Raw genomic sequence first — 27,942 nt, 5'->3', positions numbered from 1 at the left:
TTGGGCACATTATATATTTTCGTATTTTCTTCCGGCTGTTTTGGAGCAGGAGCGGAAAAAGGGCTACTGACACACACAAAATGGCTGAAAAAAAAAAACTTCGGACGGAAGTCTGGCACGAAAAAAAGGAAGAGGAAGAACTACAAGGAGGGAGGCGGTCCTAGCAGGTCCTGCGCACGTGTGATTCTGGTGCAGGAGCCTCAATTTTTGGGTCCAAGTTGCTGCGGCCGCTGATTCTTAGTCGAGATGGGCAAGAAGGGGAAAGTCGGAAAGAGCCGAAGAGACAAGTTTTATCACCTGGCCAAAGAGACCGGTGAGAAAATGGGACGTTTAATATACATTATCTTCTTTTTCGGTTTATTGTTCTTCGCATCAACTTTGGAGAGTTTGTTCGCCAGGAGACAAAAATATATTTCTGTCCCTACTGAGCGTTGATACTCGAGAGAAATGAATAGTCACCCTGACCACTCTCTTGGCGTCCTAGAGTTGATCCTTTATGTAAGAGAGTCTGTGGCGCGGTGTTTTGGCTAAATAACTTTGAGTGTTTATCGATTGTCAGATATCTATTCTCTCTTTCTGTCACATATTCATGGTTGCCAGTCAGAATGCAGGAATAAAAAAGTTTCCTGTATCAAATCCCTTCGTTATGTGACAAATTCCAACATGAGTGCTGGAAGAATGGAAGTTGTGACCGAACACAACATTAATGAAATCTAGGGGGTTTTTTAGTTGATTAAAAGAGTTAAAAGATGGTTTCAGCCAAAATCTCCTCAAAGTTCTTATATTCAAACATTTGCCAGAGCAAAACAGTAAGATCTGAATAAACATTCACTACAGGCATTCATTCTCTTGGTTTAAAGCAATGTTCCCCAACATGGGCAGTATCAGCCCCCAAGATTTCATGGGACTATCTAAACTAAAGGATCTATAAATGGCTGAGGGTCAAAAGGAGAGTCAAGTGGCTGTTTTCCCATTGGAATCAATCTTTTGGAGTCTGTAGATCTCCATGCTAGTCCCTAGTCCTGAAGGTAAAATGGCTAGCAGTACAGGGTTACCCAGGGTTGGATGGTAAACCAGTGAAAGCAGCCTTTTATTATTTTTACTGTTATCATTTGTGGTACTGTTAAAGTAGTGTTTATTAAATTATTTGTATGTAATGTTTGAGGGTCAGTGAACAATCTGAAACTTCATGAAAGAGTTGAGGAGCTGAAGAGTTTGTGGACCCTTGCTTTAGAGGTATCTCATTTAATGTGACTGCCTAATAGTGATACTGCCTCCAAAATAAATTCATGTAAGCACTTTGTTCAACTCTAAGTGCTTTTTGGGATCATTTGCATGGTGACCTGAATCATGGCATCGTGATTCATTCTTTTTTCTTTTGGGGGGTGCTTCCTCTGCTTATTTACTTACTTATTTGATGTTTATTCCTCCTTACATTTAAGACTTCAAGGCATATATAGTGCTCCCTTTTCCATTTCTTCCCCAGGAACAACTTTGTGGGATAGATTGGGTTGAGAAAGAGAGTGGCCCCAAGTTGAGAGTGAACTTCTGTGACTGAGTTAGAGTAAAATCTGAGTTTTTCTGCTCGTAGTTTGAACTTAACCCTGTATCACTATCATTATTATGGGGTTGGTGCTGGGCATGGTCTTTTTTCACTGGCAAGCATTGGCTTGTGTTTCTAACACAATGAATTAATTTTGAAATTCTAATTGGACTCCTTAAAGCTCAAAGCTCACTCTTCAAATTGCTGGGGTAGAGTTTGAGCCTCATAGCTATAGCTGGAATTGTGCCTGATGTTGACTTTTCTTTTCCAGGGTTTCGCTCCCGTTCTTCTTTTAAGTTGATCCAGTTGAACCGCAAATTCCAATTCCTCCCAAAGTCACGTGCCTTGCTGGATCTGTGTGCCGCTCCCGGAGGATGGTTAGTATCCAGTTCAAGTATTTGTGAGTCTTTTTCTATAAGATTATAGCCCTCCAGTTCTTGATGCACTAGATACACCTAGACAAGTAGTCTTGTCACTGCTTCAAACTGTCCTCTTATAATATATTCTCCTTATCCAGTAAATAATTAAGTGGATTATGAAAATTTGGCCATCTGAGGAAACAAAGCAATATTATTGTAGATTTTCTTTAGAAGTCAGCCCACAAGATTAGGGCAAGTTAATGGTATAGGGTTTTTTGCCTGAGCAGGGGGTTGGACTAGAAGACCTCCAAGGTCCCTTTCAACTCTGTTATTCTATTCTTCTATTCTAATAGGTAAGCCAAATGTATGTTCCCAGTCCATCAGTATAGCAAAATAGCTAGAACATACACAAATGCATGATTATGATCCCCAGGAATAGGAATTGCCTGTGTTCCTCTACTGTTTTGAGTAAGAAAAGTATGGTTATGCTTGTTTTGTTAAATCTCCAAAAGCAATGAGAAATCTCACTGCCTTGAGGGGGGAAATACTTAGTATTTATAATTGCTAACATATTTTATATAAATATAGATGTGGACAGTTGGTTTCAAATTTAGTCTTATTTATAATTCAGCTCTTGAAATCAGTGAGGCATAATTGAATCATGATATTGATTCCAGTGGAGCTACAGTGCCATAAATATAATTAAATCCAATAGTTTTAAAAAGGAACCCTTCAAATATATCAATGAACACTCTGGGAAGATTTTCTAAGATTTCCAGGATTTTAGATTATTAAATATTAGGGCTCTGGTTAATTTTTTAATACAAGAAGTTTCATGCCAGATCAAGCCACACATAACTCTAGCCCAGTGATGGCTGACCTTTTAGAGACTGAGTGCCCCAACCACAACCCAAACCCCACTTATTTATTGCAAAGTGCCACGGATGCATCAGCATTGTGGTGTCCTTGGGGGGGGGGGAAGGGAGGCACCTCTGAGTGCCACTTCTGGCACGCAAAAACCAGGGGCGCAAAAACAGGCCACCATGCTGCAAGGCGCAACAAAATGGCCGCTGCCGTGCTGTGGGGTGCAGATACAAGGCACTGCGCCACACAAGAATGGGGCAGGGCTAGTGAGTGCCTGTTTGTAGCCCCATGCACACACGCACGCATGTAAAATGCTTCCCCCTCCCTTTTCTTCCAGTCCGCCAATCGACAATGGTTGGTGACTCTGTTCTACCACCTCTACTTGAGCTTGCTAGTTGGCCACTTTGCCTCCTTTGTGCTGAGCGGGACTCCTGCTCCGGGAGGTGGTGGCGGCCTGATGGACCTGCTGCTGGTGCCGGTGGTGGCACACGTGCCAACAGAGAGGGCTCTGAGTGCTATCTCTGGCACACGTGCCATAGGTTTGCCACCACTGATCTAGCCTGTCTTTACAGAGCGACCAGCAGGTGCTTTTGGGAAGCCAACATGATCCTGTTGACGTTTTCCATTCATCCTGCTGCCATTGGCATTCAGGGACATTGTGCCTCCGATCCTGGAGGCAACGTATAGCTTTGTGCTCATAATGCCCTTTTCAAACTTTTTTGAATTGTTGCCAATTACCGTATATACTTGAGTATAAGCTGACTCGAGTATAAGCCGAGACCCCCAATTTCACCCCCCAAAACTGGAAAAAGTTATTGACTCGAGTATAAGCCGATCCGCCGTTCTGCAAGCCTCTGCCGCCAGCAGAGGCTCGATCCGCCATTTTGCATGCCTGAATACACAGGAATACCCTGTGTGGCCGCGGCTCTCGGGGAAGCCCTGGCTGTCCGCTTCCTCGCTCCACGCTGCCATTCGGGGCCCGCGCGTTCCCCGGGCAAATCGCGGCGCCCAGCAGGCGAGGAAACACGCCCGCTCCAGTCGCCCCCCCTTCCCTCAGGAGACGCGAAGCAAGTGACCGCCCGGAGCTTACCGAGGACTTGCGCGCGGACGAGGCTTCGGTGCTTCCAGGATCGCGCGCACCTCTCCCAAGCCGCCGCCGTCCGGAGACCTGCCGACGTTTGGGGAGGTTTGGGGAGGTGCGCGCGCACCTCCCCAAACCTCCCCAAACGTCGGCAGGTCTCCGGACCTCCGCGCCCTGCCTGCCTGCTTCTTTCCGCAGCGGAAAGAAGCAGGCAGGCAGGGCGCGGAGGAACGGAGACCTGCCGACGTTTGGGGAGGTTTGGGCGCCTCCCCAAACGTCGGCAGGTCTCCGTTCCTCCGCACAGACCTGCCGACGTTTGGGGAGGTTTGGGCGCCTCCCCAAACCTCCCCAAACGTCGGCAGGTCTCCGTTCCTCCGCGCAGACCTGCCGACGTTTGGGGAGGTTTGGGCGCCTCCCCAAACGTCGGCAGGTCTCCGTTCCTCCTGCCGACGTTTGGGGAGGTTTGGGCGCCTCCCCAAACGTCGGCAGGTCTCCGTTCCTCCGCGCAGACCTGCCGACGTTTGGGGAGGTTTGGGCGCCTCCCCAAACCTCCCCAAACGTCGGCAGGTCTGCGCGGAGGAACGGAGACCTGCCGACGTTTGGGGAGGCGCCCAAACCTCCCCAAACGTCGGCAGGTCTGCGCGGAGGAACGGAGACCTGCCGATGTTTGGGGAGGCGCCCAAACCTCCCCAAACGTCGGCAGGTCTGCGCGGAGGAACGGAGACCTGCCGACGTTTGGGGAGGCGCCCAAACCTCCCCAAACGTCGGCAGGAGGAACGGAGACCTGCCGACGTTTGGGGAGGTTTGGGGAGGCGCCCAAACCTCCCCAAACGTCGGCAGGTCTGCGCGGAGGAACGGAGACCTGCCGACGTTTGGGGAGGCGCCCAAACCTCCCCAAACATCGGCAGGAGGAACGGAGACCTGCCGACGTTTGGGGAGGTTTGGGGAGGCGCCCAAACCTCCCCAAACGTCGGCAGGTCTGCGCGGAGGAACGGAGACCTGCCGACGTTTGGGGAGGCACCCAAACGTCGGCAGGAGGAACGGAGACCTGCCGACGTTTGGGGAGGCACCCAAACCTCCCCAAATGTCGGCAGGTCTGCGCGGAGGAACGGAGACCTGCCGACGTTTGGGGAGGCGCCCAAACCTCCCCAAACGTCGGCAGGTCTGCGCAGAGGAACGGAGACCTGCCGACGTTTGGGGAGGTTTGGGGAGGCGCCCAAACCTCCCCAAACGTCGGCAGGAGGAACGGAGACCTGGGGAGGTTTGGGGAGGCGCCCAAACCTCCCCAAACGTCGGCAGGTCTCCGTTCCTCCACGCCCTGCCTGCCTGCATCTTTCCGCTGCGGAAAGAAGCAGGCAGGCAAGGCGCGGAGGTCCGGAGACCTGCCGACGTTTGGGGAGGTTTGGGGAGGCGCCCAAACCTCCCCAAACGTCGGCAGGTCTGCGCGGAGGAACGGAGACCTGCCGACGTTTGGGGAGGTTTGGGGAGGCGCCCAAACCTCCCCAAACGTCGGCAGGAGGAACGGAGACCTGCCGACGTTTGGGGAGGCGCCCAAACCTCCCCAAACGGCAGGAGGAACGGAGACCTGCCGACGTTTGGGGAGGTTTGGGGAGGTGCGCGCGCACCTCCCCAAACCTCCCCAAACTTCGGCAGGTCTCCGGATGGCCGTGGCTTGGGAGAGGTGCGCGCGATCCCGGAAGCACCAAAGCCTCGGCCGCGCACAAGTCCTCGGTAAGTTTTTTTGTTGACTGGAGTATAAGCCGAAGTGGAATTTTTCAGCCCAAAAAGTGGGCTGAAAAATTCGGCTTATACTCAAGTATATACGGTATTTGCCTTTTGTGGTCATTTGATATTTAACTAAGTGCTATAAAAAAAAGAGGGATGCGGTGGCTCAGTGGGTTAGGACGCTGAGCTTTTCAATCAGATGGTCGGTAGTTTGGCGGGTCGAATCCCAAGTGCCACGTAACAGAGTGAGCACCTGTTACTCGTCCCAGCTTCTGCCAACCTAGCAGTTCGAAAGCACGTAAAAATGCAAGTAGAAAAATAGGGACCACTCCGGTGGGAAGGTAACAGCGTTCCGTGCGCCTTTGGCGTCTAGTCATGCCGGCCACATAACCACGGAGACGTCCTCGGACAAGCGCTGGCTCTTCGGCTTTGAAACAGAGATGAGCACCGGCCCCTAGAGTTGGAAACGACTAGCACGCATGTGCGGGGGAACCTTTACCTTTACCTATAGAAAAAAAGCATTTATTTTTGTTAGCTGATCCTTAATGCTCCTAGTATGAGAAAGGAAGGGAAAAAAATCTTCCTTTGCATTTTATCCATACCATGTTCTAAGAAAACTATTCCTTTTCTTTATAAAAGAAATCTAATTTGGCATGTAACCTCCATTGTGTTCTGAATATATTCAGGTTTAGTGGTTCATTGGGTAAGACTCCATGCTTTATTGAAAAGAAAAGGTCAGATTTTTCTGATTCTGCACTTTCATTATCAAACACTAATTTGCTTGTGGCCTCTGGTTTGCAAAATTTTTAAAAATATTCTTAAAACACTGTAAAATAGGCCAGAATTCACAGTTCTGTATTTTAGATGTGCAGTATGGAGTAATTTGTTTGATAACACTTCAGCTAAGATTTGGACTATGAATTTTATAGACCACAGCTCATTCATTTCAAACGGTGGTTGCATATTCTTCTGTTGACATTTAAAACAAATCTGTTCTTAACTTAAAACACATGGTAAAATCATTCTCACTTTTCCAGTGTCATTGTTGACTGATAGATGCTCAGAGTTACATCTGATTCTGTTCTATCTACAGGCTGCAGGTGGCCTCAAAATTTATGCCAGTTTCCAGTCTTATTATCGGTGAGTAACCTGGATGGCGAAATGATCCAGGACAAAAAATAAAATAATTTTATGTATCCCTCAGCCCATGATATCAGGCTTGGGTGACAAGTCAGTAGATCAATTTTTTTAGCAGCAATGGCTCAACATTTCGTTTGAATAAAGCAGACCCTGCGCTTGTAAGAAAAGAAAGAAACCAAAAATAAATGTACAGATAGTCCTAGATTTAAAATCCTTAATTTAGCAACTGTTCAAAGTTACAACACCAAAAAGAAAGCCTTATGACCAGACTTCACACAGTTGTCACAGCATCCCCATGGTCATGTGATCAGATTTCAGCATTTGGCAATCTGCATGTATTTATTATGGTTACAGCATTCCAGATTCATGGGACTGTCCTTCGCGACCTTCCCAGTCAGCTTCCATTGAGCAAAGTCATTGGGGGAAGCCAGACTCACTTAGAGACCATGTGATCCACTTAATTGGATTGACTTAACAACTTCAGTGATTTGCTTAACTGGTAAAAAGTCATAAAATTGGACACAACTCAGTTAACAACAGCCTTGCTTAGTAATGGAAATTCTGGTCCCAGGATGTGGTTGTAAGTTGAGGACTAGCTGGTCTATATGGCCTCCAATTAAAAGAACAAAATTAAACTCAAGGTGCTGTATAACATTTAAAACATCACAGGAACATGTAACAATTTTTTTAAAAAAATAGGGTGGATTTGAAAAAGACAGGAAAAAAAGCCTGGAATGACAGCTTCGATAGCTTTGTTTTGTCTTATCTTGTTAGCTTCTTGATTCTCCCTTCTTCCGTCTTTAGGGGTTGATCTGGTCCCCATCAAGCCCATTCCTAATGTGGTAACACTGCAGGAGGACATCACTACCGAGAAGTGTCGCCAGGTAATTATTTTGTATGATTGCCTTGACAGCTGCTAGTTTTGGCTTTTGCTTTCTTTGCACTTGCTAGCTTCATTCAGAGGTTTTCATCATATAAGGACTGCCATGGACAAAGTCTATCTGAGTGGTCGCTAGGAGTCAAAAAGAACTCAATGCACGTAAATCCATGAAATAAGCAAGTAAATAAATCATAGTAGACTTTATGTTGTTAAAATATTGGTATTGTAAAAATTGCATAATTAGTCTAGGACCTCAGAAAAGAAATAGTATTAATTTTAAAAGCAGGCTAAAAGACTGCCTTGTCTCTCTGTTGTCGTCACTTGCCACAAGATGGGCAGTGATTTACTATTGATAGTATCAAACGTTTCTTAGCACAAAGCTGCAGCTTTTATTCAGTCTTTTGATGTTATTTAAGCTGTCTTTCTCCCCAGGCCTTGCGCAAGGAGTTGAAGACGTGGAAAGTGGATGTTGTGTTGAATGATGGGGCTCCCAACGTAGGTGCCAGTTGGGTACATGATGCCTTTGCTCAAGGTATGGGGGCCTCTTCTAGAAGAGAAGAAAACAGGTTTTGGGGCTTTGCAGAATAGACACTGATCAATATAGCCTAAATTTTAAGTTGGATTTTACAACAAACTATCTTGTACATCTAATTTGATACAGGAGCAATAATAAATAACATGTAAACATGATATGCCTGATAGCCCAGTACTTATGTTGGTACCATGCTACCCAAAAGCTATGTTTAGTTCCTCTTGTTCAAAGATCACGCTGTTGAAATTTGGTGTTGTGGTTTCTGCCCGTTTGATTAAAATATGGGAATTAATAGGTTGTTTTTCTACACTTAAATCTTTGACCCTTCTAACCCCCCTCTACCTCTACACACATACAGAGCAGAAAGATTGGGGAGGTTGCTGGCAACAGGAAAGTTAAAGCAAAGGAGAGTTTGCCTACAGAAATAGTTTGCTTTTTCTCTCCTTCCTTCAGAGTGAAAAGATTGGAGAGAAAGAAAGGAAGTGCTTTCAAGAGACCAAGCTGTTTGCATAGCCTGTGGCACAATTTGCTTGCTTTCACTGTGTTCAAGACAGTAATTAGGCAGTTAAACTTTCCAAAGAGCGGGGGTGGTGGTGGTGGTGGTGGTGGTGGTGGCTAGTGTGTAAACAAAATCCAAAGATGTGAATTTCACTCTTTTCTACCTGGAAAGCACAGTCATGGCCGCATGATTCTCACTTAGTAATTGCTTTGCTTAGCGGTAAGGTTTACAGTCCCAGTTAGGGTTGTTAAGTGAGGACTGCCTGTGTCAAATAATCACATTTGCTAATATCATTATGGATCTTATGAGAAGTTGTTAGGCTCACTGGTGAATTGATAAACAATTGTAGGAACTGAGTATGTCTACTCTAATGAAGAGAAGGACTAGGGATCCTGATATCAGTTTCCTATATCTGAGGGGCTACCACAGAGAGAAAAGGATTGACCTATTCCCCAAAGCATCTGAAGGCAGGACAAAAAGTAATGGGTGGAAATTTATCAAACAGAGATCCAATCTAGAATTAAGGATAAATTTCCTAACAATGAAAACAATCAGTGGAATGGTTGTCCTCTAGAACACAGGCCCCCAACCTTTTGAGCACCAGGGACAGGTTCCATGGAGAGAGATTTTTCTGTAGACCGGAAGGGGCGTGGATTCATGTACTGCCTGCATCTCGCGGATGGGGCTTTGCTTGTTTGTGCAGACCGATTTATAGCATGCCATGGCCCGGTGCTGGTCCATAGACCCGGGGTTGGGGATCCCTGTTCTAGACATTGTGAGGGTTCCATCACTGAAGTTTTAAAAAAACAATTGGATAGCCATTTATCCAGAATGGTATAGAGCAGGGGTCCCCTGTTGGCCACTGGGCCCTGGGAATAGCTGGTGAGCCCCCCCACTTGCGGTAGCACCACTGCATGGACAGTAGCAGCCACATTTGTGCATGCACGTGGATGCTAGCACTGCTGCTAGCATCACACGGGCTCCAGCGGCCCGTTTGTGCCTGTGCTTGGGCACCAATGGCTCATTTGTGCATGCACGTGATTGCTAGCACCGCTGTTGTGCACGTGCCTGTTTGTGCATGTGCACGCAAGTTGCACACGTGCACATTTCCCTGCTGCTTTATTTCCTTCCGGGCCACCAAGTTGGAAAGGTTGGGGAGCTCAGGTACAGAATCTTCTGCTTGAGCAAGGAATTGGACTAGAAGACCTCCAAGGTCCCTTCCAACTCTGTTACACTGTTACTAGTTTTCCAAAAAACTTGATTTTTACTTCAAAGCTTGAATTTTATTATTGGCAACACATACTGTCAGTTGTTTTCCTTGAAGTGATAGGCCTACTTGATTCATTTTCAAGAAAATGTCTGGATCCCCTTGTCTGAATATCCATAATCTATCTTGTCAGTTTTTCTTTCATGTAAAAACAGCATTCTGTGAGTTTAGCTTGCAATTCAATCAAACAAGTTATTTTCCATCAGTTGTATTTAAATATGCCAAAGAAATGTTTTTTGCATAGTTTTCATTACATAGAATAGTAAAAGGATACACTCAAAATTTAATAAAAATAATTTTACTGCTTTATCAAGGATATTCTTAAGTGAAATTACCCTTTTAAAAAACTGAAAGTGTTTGATGGTGACAGATATAGTCACTGCTAGGACTGTTTGGTGCCATTGCCTTGATTTGTGCTAAGGCTTCAGCAATTTTACTCACTGAGAGTGAATAAAGCAAATTCATCTTAGTATTATTATGAAAATAGTTTTGATGTCATGGACTCCCTGACGTTTCCTAAAGTATTCTATAGAACTCCCATTACATAAAGAGAGCTAATGAGGATGCAGTGCTACCCAGAAATACCCATAAATTCTCTTTACAGTTGAGTTTCTCACAGATGGTATCTATCAAGGTTGAAAGAGTTTTATCTGAAGTCTGGGCTTCAAGCCAAGTCTCTTTTAGGCTATAACAAGTTGTGATACCATACTTCGCCACAGGATGTCACTGATGCCATTTAAAGTTTTTTAAGTCCAAAATTTCTAAAATCCTTTTCCAGTTTAATTTCTTTTTTTAGATAAAAACAAAAGTCTCCAGTAAGAATAAGAAAACTTTTGATCCCCAAATTTCAGAAACATCTAGATCCAATTAGGTTAAAATTGTTCTTATAGTGCTTTAACTCCCCTGGGTAGTCAGTCACTGCTGTTCTTAGAGGGTGGGGTAGAAATTATCTTCCCTCTCTCCTCACAGGGGTAAAAAATACTTTGGGCAGTTTTTGCAGGAAGAAAAAAAATACTTAAGGTCTTAAAGAAAAGATCAGATCTCACCCAGTTTCATCTGCGTTGCTTTAAAGGTGCTTGATGGTAAGTTTGGCTGTCAGCAGCTTAGTGACGAGCCATGTTGCTAGGGCCAGTCTTTCCTCTGTCGGTTTGGAAGGCTGCCCCGGATCAAGTGGAAGGGCTGCCGCCCTCCCGCGATCAGGAGGGATCCCTTCCTTGCTCATCACCCTTACAGGGTGACTTTCGACCCTTTCCAGGGTCCCCCAATGGAGCAAAATCAAATGCGGAAGATGGAGCTCGTCTTCCAGCGTCCGCAGAGGCCGCGATGGCAAACTGGAAGTCATGGTCTGCATTTTTAACAGCTTCAGCAGTGATGCTACTCGCTTTCTCCCTCTATCTCCCTTTTTGATTGCCCCGGTGAAGCAAATAGCTACTTGACTGCTTGAAGGCTTGAAATAACTCCTTGTCGTTTAACTGACTTTTGTGTTAATATGCAAATAACACATTAAATTGATTTTGTTTCCCATTTTTAGTACAATAATTTAACCTAAACTTTTAGCTATCTCCATGATTCTAATTCTGACGAACAAAGATTGTATTGTTGATCATCAGGGTTATTCTCTGGGTTTAAATCATTTTCCTTCCCTTACCTCTAATCACATAAAATGGGTTTCTGTCTTCTATTGAAGTTTTATCAGAAAAATGGGTTATAAATGGCATTAAATAACCATCTTGCCATCCTTATAACCCTTCTGTGTAATGGGTGGTGAGTTTTATTATTTATTTATTTATTTATTTTAATTCCATTTATATCCCGCCCTTCTCTGAAGACTCAGGGTGGCTTACAAGCTTAGCAGTAGCCTTCATTCTATGTATATGCCTGTTTATTAGGGCTTTCACACACACCCCAAGCGGCATTTTTACAAAGTCAGCTTAATTGCCCCCAACAATCTGGGTCCTCATTTTTCCTACCTCGGAAGGATGGAAGGCTGAGTCAACCTTGAGCCTGGTGGGACTCGAACCTGCACTAATTGCAGGCAGCTGGTGTTACTTAAGGAGGCATTAGCCCACTGCTCCACCAAGGCTGCTCTTTACCATGTGATGATGCAGTTGGAATGAGTGTACAACTGATGGCAGCTTAGAGTAAATTTACAAGTTCAGAGGCTAATCTAACTTTTCCTTAGCTTTGTTCCTTTTCTCTCCTCTCTGTTCCACCTCCTGACAGCAAGCCTTACACTATCAGCCCTGAAGCTGGCCTGTGACTTCTTGTCAAAGGGTGGCTGGTTCATCACGAAGGTCTTCCGTTCCCGGGATTACCAGCCCCTTCTGTGGATCTTTCAGCAGCTGTTCCATAAAGTGCAAGCCACCAAGCCACAAGCCTCACGTAACGAGTCAGCTGAGATCTTTGTGATTTGCCAGGGTGAGTGCTAGAATGGGGGAAAGGGAATGGATTGCCAGCTGGGGGACAAATGAATCTGGTTGATTTGGCAAATCCAGCATAATATAGCATTGGAGTTTGCTTTGTTATCTGCAAGTGGTGCTGCAGGATATATATTTATTTATTTATTAAATGTATATGCCAACCAGTCTACAATGCAAAGCAACTCTGGGCTGGATATACAAAAGTTGTTAATGGATAGAGGATCCTCTGCTGCCACTGTGTGGCCAAAATATTCTGTAGTCTGAAAAAGGATGTGACAAATCGCCATTTCTAATTATTCTAGTATGATAGAACTATCCTGTAAATAATTAATTTGTTTCCCAAATTCTCCAGAGCATGGCTTGAAAGCATGTGATGAGAAAAAAGTGATCATTTTAATTAATAGTGACTTGCTTGGTTATGAATATCTTTCATCTCTTTTTAGGTTACTTTGCTCCAGATAAAATTGACAACAAATTTTTTGACCCCAAGTTTGCTTTCAAAGAAGTGGAGGTGCAGGCAAAGTCTGTGAGTGAATTGGTGTCCAAAAGGAAGCCAAAGGTCAGTATGGGGGAACATTGCTATTTCTCCAACGATAGCTATGGAGGGAGCTTCTGTTGATAGTTTGAGAAGAGTATTCATTATGAGTGGAAATAATGATTGAAAGATGGAAAGGTTTGGTGTTTAGACTATAGAGGGTTAGGTGGAAAGATATGGCTCTTACTTGAGACCACATTTTATTCACCCATTTTGCTCTGTTTTACTTATGATTAGGCTGAAGGATATGAAGATGGAGCCACAGTTCTTTATAACCGCTGCAGTCTGACAGATTTTCTAAAAGCTTCTAATCCAGTGGACTTCTTGGCCAAGGCCAGTGAGGTAAGGATTTGTGCAGCAGAGGTGGAAACTTTTAGAATGTGGGATGGGAGCGCTGGATTTTGGAAGTTGTTAGTTATCAAGATGTCACTATATTAGAAAGTAGAGAATTCTGGTTAGGACAAAGTACCAGTGAGCGAACCCTTTCCATTATTTTTCTCTTCTCTGCCTTATCTCCTAGATTGTCTTTGACAATGAAGAGTTGGAACATCACAGTGCAACCAGTGAGGAAGTGCGTCATTGTTGTCAAGACATCCGTGTTCTTGGACGTAAGGAGCTCCGGTATGGGAGTTGACTTATAAGAATGGGATGTAAGAAGCTAAGGAGGAATAAGATCCATCCTAGTTTCCTAACTATAATCACCTGAGTATCCCAAAAAGTATCGCCAACCTACTAGCAACCAATTAACTTTCCTGCTTGTGAGGTTTCTGAAACCCAAGAATGATATGTGTAGACTCTCACTGTCTTCTTCTCCTTACTTAGGGCCCTGCTTAATTGGAGAACAAAATTGAGGCGGTTTCTGGTAAAGAAGTTGAAACAACAAGCTAAGGAAATAGATATCAAGTAAGTGAATTGGACCCAACTCTGGAAGTTTAGCTTGAAGTTTACTGGCTACAAAACAGGGGACTCATCTTGGTTTGATGGGCCTTCTTCCTTGACCACAGCTTTCTACCAGCTTATGGCCAAGGGAGAGATAGAGGGCAGAACCATTTTGTTCAATTTGCTAAGACACAGTTCTATTTGATTTTTCCCCTTCCTCAGCTAATTTTCTGCTTGTTTATTGTCTAGTTTTGACCGTAAATTTCAGTAAGTCTCAAGTATTTTCAGCTTTTTTAAATTAAGAAAAGATTTTTATTTATGTAATTCAATTTCTGTAGCTCCCCATCTCAATCATGTGATTCTGGGCGGCTTACAGTTCAAAAGATGTCTCTTTTTGCCATTTCTAGTTTAAGTTCTGGTGAGGAGGAAGAAGGAGAGGAAGAAGTGCGATCCAAGCAGACAGCTCCAGAAATTCAAGGGAGAGGAGAAGAAGAAAAAGAAGCTGAAGAATTAGAATTACAACTTGCTCAGCTCAAAGCTGAGGAGATAGCTGAACTAAAGCGGTGAGTTTGGAGAAAGCAACAAGTCCATTTTGTAATTATCCTTTGCCTGCCTACTAATAAATGACTACAATAAGAAATCAGGCTTTGTATAAAGACAAATATGGGAAATATGTTAATTGCATATTTACATTTGTTTAGGTACTATAGTTTGACCCAGAATTCAGATCAGTTTTTTCAACTCAGAGTCTGCCATATGTTGGACTAGAAATCTGCTCCAATTGGAGAAATGTTTGGGATTTGTGAGGTGTTAAGGATACTTGCTTCTTGTAACCTCATATTGGAGATCTGAGTCAGGATCAATATGTTTGTAAAGCTATACCAAGCAAGAGTTATGGAGTGGAAATTGTGGACATTATTACAGTAGTCTGAGAACTAGAATCTTGGAAAGTCCTTTTTTTTTGTCTTCTAATCCTTACCTTTAATATGGATATGTGAAAACGCTCAAAATTCTGGGGAAAATTTGTATGTGTGTGTTGAAGCATTTCTCTTCTTCAGACTAATTTTTCCAGAGTTGACATTTTAGAGAAAAGTAGAAATTCTGTAAAATAGATTCTGTTTTAGAAAGTATGAGAAACTTAGAGTAGGATTTCCCTAGTTCAAAATGTATAGCATGCTGATTCACACTGCTCAAATCAAGATGAATCATATATGAAAAAGTTGGGATAAAATCTATTGTCATCTAGAGCAGAGGTCCCCAACCTTTTGGGCACCAGGGATCAGTTCCATGGAGAGTTCTTTCCGCAGACTGGGGGGTGCCTGGTTTTGTGTGCAGCCTGCATCCCGTGGATGGGGCTTTGTTTGTGCACACTGGTTGCTGGCATGCCATGGCTCAGTACTGGTCCACAGACCGGGAATTGGGGACCCCTGATCTAGAGCAAGGATGGTAGAACTCAAGATGAGATTGATAGGATTTCTGGTAGGTTTACAATCTCCTTTTCTCACATTATAATAGTTACTCTGTTTTCATATTTTAATCACCTTTTGTTTTTAAGATTTAAGGAATTGGGAAGATGAAAAAAATTGGGATGAGTGAATTGGGAAGTCAGTCCTCCCCCATCCTTTACATGAGCATATGTGTGTGTGTGTGTATGTGAATACACACACATACATAACACACACACATATACACACATGCATCCCATATATTTTTCTACTTTCTTGCATTCTTTGACCACTGAGATTTAGTTTGGAATGGATATCCACCTTTGATCCCTTTTTCTCCAGCACCCTGCTGATTTGCCCTGATCACCAATTTCCAAGCCTTGGGGTTGTTGTAATATTGGTTTCCCCCACTTTTTGTTTCGGGACATACTTCATCCTCAGACCAAGTCATAATGCAGAATGGACTCATACGAAGTACTTCAAGTTATTAACCTTTCTCTTCATCATTACCAGGAAAAAACGTAAAATTTTGCGTGAGCGCAGGCGCCAACGAGAACGTGTTGAACTGAAGATGGATCTTCCTGGAGTTTCTGTTGCAGATGATGGGGACACCGGGATGTTCTCTCTCAGGGCAGTTGGCAAAAACCAGGTAATAGAGAAGATCTGAGAACATGCCAGTTGGTTAGGAGATGACACTGAATCAGGGTGAATAACCAGAAACTGTGTCTCACTCATTTTTTTCCTTCATCACATATTGAAGCATACATGATATTTTTCACAGCCCGTAAAAAGAAAGGAACAGGCATCTTGAGATTGCTGGAGATTGAACCTTGATCAGTGTTTGGAAGTTTATATATCAAACACACATATAGGGGATTCAGTGAAAAAATAACCACCAAGGAATTGGGAATGATTGTATAATCTACATTAAATGACAAAATAGCACACAAAGAATATATTATTAATGCTCTAGGTTTTTGAACACAATATAACCAATTTTTGTTTGAATGCTTTTTTTTCTGTTCTCTCTCACAAACACACACACACACACACTTTTTCTGCCTCATTAGCAGATTGAACCAACCATGAAGGAAGAATGAAAGCAGTGTAAACAGTGCCCCCAATTCCCAGACTCCACAAGTGAGCCAGAAAGATACCACGATTAATGATATCAGAGCCACCTGGAGGTCTAAAAGAACTGGGAGAGGGGCACTACCCCCATCTAGTTCCTAATAAGTTTCTGCCCTTTTCTTTATTTTTATTTATGGGCAACATTTATTTATTTATTTATTTATTTATTTATTTATTTATTTATTTATTTTATATACCGCCCTTCTCCCGGAGGACTCAGGGCGGTGTACAAAGTAATAAAGTAAGAATACAATAAAGCAATAAAGTGAGAAAATTTTAAAACCCAAATCCATCAGGCCAGGCTGGCTTGTTGGAATAGATAAGTTTTTAGATCACGCCGGAAGGAGCGAAGGTTGGGGGCTATCCGGATTTCAGCTGGTAAGCGGTTCCAAAGGATTGGCGCACCCACCGAGAATGCTTTCCCCCTGGGGGTCACCAGTCGACATTCTCTGACCGGTGGCACCCTGAGGAGGCCCTCTCTGTGGGAGCGCACAGGACGGAGGGATGTTGACGCTGGCAGTAGGTGCTCCCGTAGGTAATCCGGACCCACGCCATGTAGGGCTTTGTATGTCATCACTAGCACCTTCAATTTCACCCGGAAGGCAACTCACGGAGCTCACGGAGCAGAGGTGTAATATGGGAGTATCGGGAGACCCCCAAAAGCACTCGTGCAGCTGCACTCTGCACCAGCTGAAGCTTCCGAGTGGTTCTCAAGGGCAGCCCCATGTAAAGAGCGTTGCAGTAGTCAAGACAAGAGGTCACAAGTGCATGGGTGACTGTACGCAAGGCATCCAGGTCTAGATAGGGTCGCAGCTGGCGCACCAGACGAACCTGGGCGAAGGCCCCTCTAGTCACAGCTCCTATATGATCTTCTAAGGAGAGCTGTGAATCTAAGAGGACACCCAGATTGCGAGCCTTATCTATGGGGGGGGTAATAACTCGCCCCCGATATTTAGAGATGGAATAATCTGAATATTTTAATGAGTCATGAAGCTTTTCAGTGTCTGTGTCTACTGAGCCTGGTTTTGGCAAAAAAAAAAATCTTTAAGAGCATTACATCATCCTATTTCCATCATGGAAGCTCACCTTACGATACAAAAAAAAGTGCATTCTAGTAGATTTTAGAAGAATTAATCACAAATTCTTACCATCCCATCCTCCCAAAAGTCCTTGCCCACATGCTCAAATTAGCCTCACCTATCTTGCACCTACTATGGCTCTGGGTGTTCAAAAAAGTATTTCTTTTGTTTATGCTGATTCTTCTCAGAAAATATCACCTAAAAGGATTAGACTATGTGATCATCACCATTCCTCTTGTTTACTTCCAGCTACTGCATGAGTTGGTCCAGGGTGACATGGCAGCTGCAGATGCTTTTGTGGCATCATCCGCAAATGCTGACAATGACCTCTCTCTCTCTGAAGAAGGAGGCTCTGATAATGACGTCTCCTTGGCCAGTGACTTGGATGATGAGGAGATGGCAGAGGTTGAGGAACGGGCCAAACAATTGAAGCAGGCCTGTGTCTCAGAAAGGTAACTGAAGGTGCCAGAGAATTGGTTCCAGTGTGGTGGTTGCTCTGTGCTGAAATTGGCTTTATGCAAGTGGTCTTTCTGTGGAAATGATGTTAAAGAGGGAAAGAAAGCTGCATCTGGGAAAGCAATTGTAGATTTTCTGAGTGCTTGCACACATGCCGAGTCACAAGAATACACCCAACCCATTTCTTCAAATTTGCTGGAAAGGTCCATTTGACTTAACTATGCTGCTTTTTCATGGGAATTTGAGAGTTAATTGGCTTTGAAACGGAGATGAGCACTGGCCCCTAGAGTTGGAAATGACTAGCACGCATGTGTGGGGGAACCTTTACCTTTACCTTTTTTTACATACCATTCCAGGCTCTTTTCAGATTTATTATCTCTTTATTTTCTTCTACTGGATACACATCATCATCATCATATTATTATTATCTGTTGTTTTGCAAGTTCACTGATTGCTTCTGTACCAGAGACAAATTTTAACTACACTTGGCAAAATATTCTATTGTATTCTATTTTATTTTATTCCATCATAATTAATTAGTATTACTAGTAGCAAAGTAGTAGTAGTAGTAATGATGGCGTTATTTAAAAAGCAAATTGCATTAACGTCTGTAGTCATGAAATGCTTCGAAAGATTGGTTCTCCAACATCTTAGGACATGCCTCCCACTGGACTTTGATAAACATCAATTTGCCTACAGGGGAAATAGGTCGACAGACAATGCCATAGCTACTGCTTTACACTCTGTAGCAAGTCATCTCGAGAAACCTGGAAGCTACGTCAGGATGCTTTTTGTTGACTACAGCTCGGCTTTCAACACCATTTTGCCGAGCATTCTCATCGAGAAGCTGACTGACCTGAAATTCTCCCCCGCTATCTGCGATTGGATTCAAGACTTTCTTAGGGATCGGGTACAAACAGTGAGGGTCGGGTCTGCTTTGTCCACCCCCCTGAAGCTTTGCACCGGCACGCCACAGGGCTATGTGCTTAGCCCCTACCTGTACTCTTTATACACTTATGATTGTGTATCATCTGACCCATCCACTGCGATAATCAAGTTCGCAGATGATACAACTGTGGTGGGTCTTATTACAGGTGGGGATGAGACAGCATATAGGGCGGAGGTACAAAAACTATCCATATGGTGTAGTAACAACAACTTGCACCTAAACATCAGCAAGACGAAAGAGATGGTGTTAGACTTCCGGAGAAAAAAAGAGGAACCTGCCCCACTTTACATCGGGGAGGACTGTGTAGAGAGAGTTCCCTCCTTTAAATTTCTGGGAGTCTACCTCTGTGAAGATCTGACCTGGAAAGTTAACACAACCCAGGTCGCTAGAAAGGCCCAACAGAGGCTTCACTTTCTTAGGATCTTGCGGAAGAACAGGGTAGAACAACAGCTAATGACCCTCTTTTACCGGTCTACCATAGAGAGCGTCCTCTCATATGGTATTGTGGTTTGGTATGCCGGTCTGACAGCCGCGGATAGGAAAGTATTACAGAGGGTAGTGAGCACAGCACAAGACATTGTGGGCTGTTCCCTGACACCACTGGATGACATCGCCAGGGCTCGTTGCCTTGGAAGAGGAAGATTCTCAGGGATGACTCACACCCTGGACGGTATCTCTTTACTCTCCTACCATCCGGTAGGAGATATAGGAATATAGCCAGCCGTACCAACAGGCTGAAGAACAGCTTTTATCCGTGGGCTGTTAGGCTTTTGAATGGGATGTAATCTTATGCAGAGTTGACTTGGGAGGCCGGTGTGTGGTGTAGTTGGTTCACATAGTGTGGTGGGATGGAGGGTTTGCTGTCACTGTGTGTTGGGGGGAGAGAGCACAGGGGGAGGCTCAGCTAATCTCAATGTACACATGTTGTACTTTGACAATAAAGGTTTATTATTATTATTTTATTATTATATCCTAATCCTAATATATCCCTAATACTGTAGCAATAGTGGAATTTTGAAAGGCTTGGGTGAAGAGAATATTGGTCTGTTTGCTAGGTATTGATGGGATTAATTCACAGTATCTCTCCCAATATTTCAAGCATGAATCTCCTCCATTTCTACTTGGAAACACTGGAAACTGAAATAAGGACTTGTTGAATGCAGATTAGATGAGCATAAGAAAAACAAAGCAATCCAGTTATTCCTCAATAAGTGATTAAGATGGGATTTTCAATGATTTAAGAGCAGTTCCTGAATTTTCCTGGCAACTGTTTAATTATGCCTTCAATTACCACATTGATCAGCTAGAAAGGTGTCTATGCTTTCCTGCAGCATTGTTTTATTTGTTTCAGAGTTGCCTCTGAAGATGAGATGGAGGAAGACAATGCTGAAGGAGGAAACCCTCTGTTAGTACCACTGGAGGACAAGGAAGAACGTGAGCAGCATCGGATGAGCTTATGGTTTGGCAAAGTGAGTTAACTTTGCCCAAGAGTCTAATGCACCCTTCCCTAGCATGGTCATTGCTAAGAATTCTGGAAGTGGAAAGTCACATAGGTAGAGAGCATTCAAGTTGGGAAAAGCTGCCACAGCAATATTTTCCTTCCATTCCCTGTGGTACCTCCACATGGTACTTCCTTTTCCCAGTGGTCTGAAGTGCCTTTCTTTTGGCATTACCTGAGACTTTTGTTTTAAAACTACTGAAGTACCTGGGGTTCACAAAGTAACATTTTGAGTAGCATTTCCAGAAATAATCTAAATTAATTTTGTGTTTACTTCGTTCAGGAAGCTTTTGCTGGAATTGATGATGATGCTGATGAAGCACTAGAGATTGGGCAGGCACAAGTCCTATCCCAGAACTGGGCAGAACATCCACCAGGTAAAAATATTTGACTGTATTGGACTAAGTTGGATGATAAATGAAAATATGGGATCAGCATGCACTGAAAATCCATCTAGCACTTCTTTGGAGTAACTTGGATGAAATTGCAGCCTCTTTAAAAACTACTTGTCCCATATCTTTCTTCCCTGGTAATAAACATAACTATGTAAATTCCATTGCATATGAATTGGCTGCAATTCAAAGTAATCCCTAAAGTCAAATTGAAATTAGGTTGGGAAATTTTAACTGTAAAATGAATGTCCTGGTAAATGTTAAGAGAGGAAGGATTTAAGACTGCTTCTTCATTTCTTATTATACATGGAATTTTACAGATGTTATTGCTTCATATGCCTTCAAGGCTCTCCGGGGATTGCTTCATAACGTGCTTTGCACTTCATTAGCATTAAATGTAATATCAGTACTAAATCTGTGTGGTGCTAAATTCCAGGTCACTTAAACTTGTTGAAAGATGACCACTGCCTACATTGGACTTTTAAAGAAAAGAACTGAAACAATTTAGCAGCTCAGCAGAAAATGGATCTTGCCTTGTCTTTACAATACAAGGACTATTTATTTAACTTGCTATTTTCAGAGAACTCAGAATATGATAAGCTAGTCTTCAATTGGGCATTTTGTTTATTGCAAGTCCTACTCTACTTTTCATTCAAAATAATCCCAGAAGCAGGGCACTGTTAACCCAAACCAGCAAAACCACACAAAATTCCAAATGTTAAAATCCTGACTTCGAATCAGAAAAATCCAAGCTCAGTCTAAAAAATCTTAGACCAGCAGGCAGGTTTTCTTGGTTATGGCACCAACCACAATGAGAAACAGAATTCTGTAATCAAGATGTTTACTTTAGGAAAATTAGGTGGGCATCATACTGAGGAAAGATGTAAAGGTATATCTTTATTTGTCCAGAATAGGAAACAACCTTAGGCATTGCTTTTGGGGTTGTAGTTAGGACCTTGTCCAAGTATGTTACTTTCTAATTCAAAAAGTATTGGCTCAGACAACTGGTTTGTTTTTCCCCCCCTTTCTTGCCCTAATAACTTCTCCTTTAAAAAGTCATTAGTATTTCATGTCTGATGTCTGTGTTTCTGAGAATTTTGTTGCTGCATCTTTTTTTCTTCATAAATCTAAGTACCAAGGAATCTAGAGTAATGAGAAGAAAGAAAGGAGGGAAGATTTCTCACTAATTTAAATGTTTTAAATAATTTTAAGTCTCAAAGAATGGCAAGAAGCAAAAGAAGCTGCTACAACATGAAACTGTGCCTGAATCTATGAACAGGGAACGTCTTGAACCTGAAAGAACAAAAGAGTCGTCGGAAGGGGAGTCCTCTGAGGGAGAGGAGAGCAACAGCAGCGATGAAGAAGACAGGTAAGGTCATGACGGACAGGATGCATATATTGCACTAAGAGGTCATATGTTTATTATCATGATGGCTGATTGCAGAGTAAGCCAGATATTTAAAGTGGATTTGGCATTTTTATGCATCTCTCAAATTCTTCCCAATAATAATAATAATTAATAATAATAATGCTAAACATCTGGCTGAGTATGAACCCTAATAATTATTTGTGGCTAAAGAAAGAAAAGGTAATACCAATTGTAGTAGGCGCCAAAGCACCACCTGAATGCCTTTGGCATTGACAGATTCACCATCAGTCAATTGCAAAAGGCCACTTTACTTGAGATAGCTTACATCCTGCAATGATATCTCTAATGCCATCAGACATCAACATCTGCCCATCCCAGGTCCTTGGGAAGGACTTGATAGGTGGATAAAATACCAAATCCAGTCTAAACATCTGACCGACTATGCAACAAACCATAATTAATCTTTATATTTGTTGTTATTTTGTTTTGGTATATTAATTAGGTTTATGGCTTAGTCAATGGCATGAACTCCTACGGGTATAGATAATTCAGTAAGTTATGGCTAAAGCCATTGCTCAATACAGTATATAACCCCAGGCTTGTTCTGTTCTTTTCCTGAGCTTTCTGTTGCTTTTGAGATGGGAGGAGTTAGTACTGCATTTTGGGAAGTCCTTCTATTCTTTCCCTCATAGAAGTCTCTTCCAAATAAAATAAGCAATGTGTTTTATCTGTATAGGTTTGTTTGTCTTAGGCTGAAAGTGAATAAACAACCTTTGAAAAATAAGGGACACTAAATTATTTCTGTACAACATGTTTCAGTATTCTGTGAATTTTGAGCCATATTTCTGAACCAATTTGGCACAGAGTACCCACAGTTGTAGAGATTTCTCATGCTTGCTTTAACTCAGGAAGGAGCTAAACCTTTTTTTCCCCTATGCTGCAGTCTTAAACATTTTCCCTCTTACCTCCACACATTTTCTCACAAATGCAACCCACAAGAAAGCTATCACAACAAGAATGTAAGCAGCAAGAGGTCTTTTTGCCTCAAACATGAAGTATGGGAGAAATCCATCCCTTGTCACACAATACACTTCTAATCTTGGTCTTGTCTCCTTTCTCCCCAATCCTTGGTCTTCCTTCATTTTTAGAAGAAAGAAATCAATACATAATTTGATAGAATAAATGTGCTTTGCTGATAAAATAGATATTTGATTTTTCTGCATTACGAAATATATCTCCAAGTTTAAAAAAAAAAGTTACGGTATTTATCTTCAGTGGCATTCTGAAATTGGTTTTATTGAATGTCCCAATTGTATCTAATATATTGCAACTTTATTATTCAGTTAAATTAGTTTCTTTAAACAAATGGTTTGCCATTTTTAAATTATATATCTGAATAAGCTTGATCTAAAGAAAGAAAAAAGCTACCCAATTTGCTTTGGTTTTAGGAACAAATGGATTTATGTAAGGAAATGTTAATATTAATCTTAAAATTTCTTTTAGCATTTGACATAAATCTGGTCCTTGCTTTCCCTGATGGCCTCATTTCAATATACTACTAAATGAATTTACTAGAAATTTAAACCAGTCATCATAGGATTTTTCATGTGGCATCAAATTAACTTGCCAGCAATTCATTTTTAAAATACTAGCTACATGAATGATAATGAATTCGATTTTTAATGTCCATATTTTCAGATCTGGATTATTACCATTAGCTTTTATCTGTGTACGGATGGCAGCAAATATGACTATATTTGTAATCCAAATTTCAATTTTTATGACACAGTAATTTTTGAGGGGTGGATAGTGTATTTAAAGTAGCTTTCCTCATTTCACCTAAGGTGATGCCAGAAAGGAGATGGTCCATCAATTACACCCTGTGTTTCTATATTTCAGGGAGCTGTCAGCCTCAAAGGCAGGAATAAAGCGTATCCGAGATAGCCAAAGTGGTATTGAGGTTGTCCCCATTATTGATCCAGGTAAGGAATAAAAGAGCAATGGAGACCAATTGCATCTGTTTATGATTTTTAAAGAATAGTGCTGGGATGCTGGCCCAGAATATTGACTGCAGTTTTCTCTCTCCAGTGAAGCGAGCTCGGGTTCTAAACCCTGAAGGACTGGCATTAGGAGCAGTCATTGCCACTTCCCACAAGGCCAAGAGAGACTTGATTGATGACTCTTTCAACAGGTGATTTGAAAGTACAAGAGCATAAGCAAATACAGCTGGAAAAAAAGACTCCTGAATAGAGGAACGTGATAGGCTATGGATGGCTGATGTTTAAGAAAAGTTTGCTTTATCCGAGTTAGACCTATGCAACAAAGAGCAAACATTGGGAGTTTCAGCCATGGTGAAATCAGCAAAATGAAAACTACTGATGTTACCTAAGTCTGGGAAAGATGTACAGTTTTGGGTTGACCAAAGCATGAAAAAGGAAAATCTGACCAATCAACTTAGAGAATACGGTTCCATCCCTGTATCATCCATGCCTTCTTACACTGTGGCCCTTTCCCTCCCCACGTCAAAAGACAAGCATGAATCTTTACCAAATTCAAAAATTAAATTCCGCTTCCTTTCTTCATTTGTAGAAAAGTAAAATGTACATCCATTTTTTTTACTATGATAGAGAAGCTTTGGCTACCTCACGTTTGGGGAGGGCTCCTCTTGACTGTTCCCCTTTTATCATTCTTTCCCTGTTCCCAGGTATACTTTCAATGAGGAAGAAGGGGAGCTACCTGAATGGTTTGTACAGGAAGAGCACCAGCACCGGCGCAAACCATTGCCTGTGGACCATCAGACTGTGGAAGAGTACCGCCAGCGTTGGCGTGAAATTAATGCTCGGCCCATCAAGAAAGTAGCAGAAGCTAAGGCCCGCAAGAAACGACGAGTAAGCAAGGCCATGCTTCTTTATAACCAAGCAGACCGTATGTAATCTGGTTGTCTTATATATAACCAGCCAGACTGTTGACTGGTTTGCTCAATACCAAATTAAAATTTTAGCCATAGTTATTGGCCACATTGCATTCATAATAATGACTACATTTACAGATTCCATTTCGGATTGCTTTTATCTAGTTTTGGTGACGGTTTGTTGCTGGAACTTTGTACTTTGATATGGCCCAAGGGCTAATCAATAAAAGTTGTTGACTACATTTACAGAAGTCCAGAAGCAACTCAGCCACTTTATTGCTGTAAGGGCTACAAAGAAAGATTTTCTCCTTTCTCTGCTGTGTGATTTTTTTTTTTGAACTAAACATTCAAAGGATGGAGCCAGGTAGAGACTCATACATATCCCCACACATAGATACCTCCATGCTTTGAGGTTCTTTCCTGTGATAACTGCTTTCTCCTTCCCCTCAGATGTTGAAGAAACTGGAGCAGATGAAGAAAAAAGCAGAATCTGTAGTGAATACTATAGACATCTCAGAGCGTGAAAAGGCTGCCCAACTACGCAGGTGGGTTTTCACTTTTCTGAATAAATTCCTCCCATCTCCCCTCCCCACCCCCAGTCCAAACTCAAGATTAGAGACAGCATCTTTTCTCTTGAGTTTTAAGTATTTTGTTATCAGATAGCCTAAGGCTTCCTGAATTGCATATTAGAGTTTGTTTGTTTGTTTATTAAATTTATATATTGCCCATCTCATTGGGCAAAGTGACTCTGGGTGGCTTCCCTACACTTTCCCTCTTCTTTGAGAGAAGTGAATGGGCTGCAGAAGAAGCTTGTTTGACTTTATTGAATTTTATATTTCATTGAAACGGGGGAAAGAATGTCTGGTTGATCTGTACTAGAGCAATCTTTTTGTAGATCAGTTTAAAAGGCCCGAAAATAATGTTTCAAGTTTCTGAGTGCTGCAAGTTTCTGTTTATCATCTTGATGGAATGTATATGTCAAGATGATAAACAAAGCAAAGTTATAGGAGGAAAGTGTAATACTGCATTTAGTTTTAGATGGAATGTGGGAGTTGTTTGTCAAGGCTCAAGTTAGGCTTTAAGATAAATGTTGAGATAGTTACAGATAGTTTGGTCCAGGACAATTAAACAGTTCTCAATCTTCCTTACAAAAAGAAAAGTCCAGCCACTAAAGGGCACTGTTCCTATTCTTAAGTAGAACTCACAGGTTCCTTGGTAGATTTTTAACAAACTTAATTTGAGCTCCTTGGCTGAACAGTTATTTGGGCTTTTTCTATCCTAGTTCAATATTTTAATAGCTATACTACATTGACCTCTAAATCTTTTTGGTAAAGTTTCCCCACATATTAGAATCTGGTCAGATTTAGGCTTGATAGGCTTCAGAAGAGAGGAAATAAAAGAAAACAAGAAATAACACATTGAACAACTTCCTGGATTTCTAATAAGTTTGCTAACTACGTTTTGTGGAGTAAACTCATCTGGTTTCCAGTTTGGGACAAAGAGATTCAGTTTAACTGGGATGGGCAACTTGTCAAGGGCTGCAATTCAGTCTTCTCAACCTCTGAAGAAGTCTCCAGGAAAGTAGCAGCAAAATGAAATGATTTGTCTTTGTTTCCAGTGGATTGAAAGTTAAAAAGGGGGGCAGTTTGACGTATAGAGGTTTCCTACTCCCGTGACTGTCCTTATTTAAAACAGGATTAATAATACTTATGAAATTCGGCCTTTCTGCCACCTCATTGTGTGGTACCCAGTCTAGAGGGGGATATAGGTGAACAGGTGTAGTAACAAAAGGAAAGAGGAAAGTGGCTTGGATTGAAATCTGGGGAAACAATTATTCAGTTTGGCAAAAGATTCTGAAAGGAAGATTTCTACCAAATCTTTTTTTCCCCCTCTCTCTAACAGTATCTACAAGAAAGCAGGTTTAGGGAAAGAAAAAAGGCAGGTGACTTATGTTATGGCCAAGAAGGGTGCAGGACGGAAGGTTCGACGCCCTGCTGGAGTCAAGGGCCATTTCAAAGTGGTGGACAGACGTCTCAAGAAGGACATGAGAGCACAGAAACACAAGGAGCAGAAACCAAGACGCAAGAAGCAAAAGTAAAGTTGTCGTAACTTAATGATTTTTTTTGACTAGGGTGGGCTCTTTTGACTTCTTGAATACATCTGAGACATTTAACCCCATAACCATAAGCTCATTCTCGGTGGGCTAGTCCTTATCCTACAAACTGCTTTTGTTCCATTCAGCCACTGATAATGTAAGTTGCATAAAGATGGGGCAAGTGACACCTATGCCCTTGACGACCGTCTTTTTCCCCAAGTTTTTGTAGTAATTTGTCTTTTATTAAACACTCTTTTTTTCCTGGAAAACAATTGTTTCTGACTGTTTTAAATTTTCTTGCCAAGAAAAAAAAATAGAATTTGCTATAACTGAAGGTCTCCCAGAAATGTTTGAAATAGTCAAGTGATGTCCAGGTTCAAGAGGAGGCTGGTGGAATAAATGTAGAAAGTCGTACCAGGTGTCGTACTTTACTGTGTCTTTGTTTTAGGAGGACATTAAACTTTACTGAACATATAATTTTTAAAAAGTATATCTTGCATATGTAAGATCATTTTCTCATAGTCCTCAGTAGCCTATTTCTCAGAAATGTATACGTGAGCCCTCCTTTCTTCATATTGTTTTATAAGTCTTATGTTAAAAAACAGTAGAGATTTTTTTTTAGTTAATTTTTACTTCTTTATTTTCTTTGATCAAACGATGCATAAAAATATACCATGTTTCCCCGAAAATAAGACCAGTCTTATATTTATTTTTGGTCCAAAAGACCCATTAGGGCTTATTTTCGGAGGGTGTCTTTTTTTTTTCCACCACAAGGCCCAGCCTGGCCGGCACCCTGCCCCACCAGGTGACTCAGGTTTCCCTTGGTGGGGGAGGAAAGCTTTGGAAACTGCCTTTTCATTTACGTTCATCATCAGTATTATAATCCATCTCTT

The 27,942-nt window shown here is 42.2% G+C and overlaps 1 protein-coding gene across 1 annotated transcript; it reads left to right on the top strand.

Annotated features, from left to right (window-relative positions):
* Positions 1-27,318, top strand: FTSJ3 (FtsJ RNA 2'-O-methyltransferase 3). Its single transcript, XM_083376278.1, has 21 exons — positions 1-313; positions 1,815-1,920; positions 6,666-6,712; positions 7,517-7,596; positions 8,025-8,124; positions 12,114-12,308; positions 12,754-12,869; positions 13,083-13,187; positions 13,366-13,466; positions 13,668-13,748; positions 14,132-14,287; positions 15,683-15,818; positions 17,629-17,831; positions 20,136-20,253; positions 20,566-20,659; positions 21,887-22,043; positions 23,943-24,025; positions 24,132-24,234; positions 24,748-24,931; positions 25,405-25,499; positions 26,857-27,318. Exons 1-21 carry the CDS (start codon positions 247-249, stop codon positions 27,050-27,052), a joined length of 2,523 nt encoding a protein of 840 aa, XP_083232404.1. The 5' UTR covers positions 1-246; the 3' UTR covers positions 27,053-27,318.
* Positions 27,319-27,942: the final 624 nt, after the last annotated feature.

This window comes from Vipera ursinii (genome assembly GCF_947247035.1).
Source record: "Vipera ursinii genome assembly, chromosome: Z".
Lineage (NCBI taxonomy): Eukaryota > Metazoa > Chordata > Lepidosauria > Squamata > Viperidae > Vipera > Vipera ursinii.
This window is presented reverse-complemented; position numbering and strand designations above follow the sequence as displayed.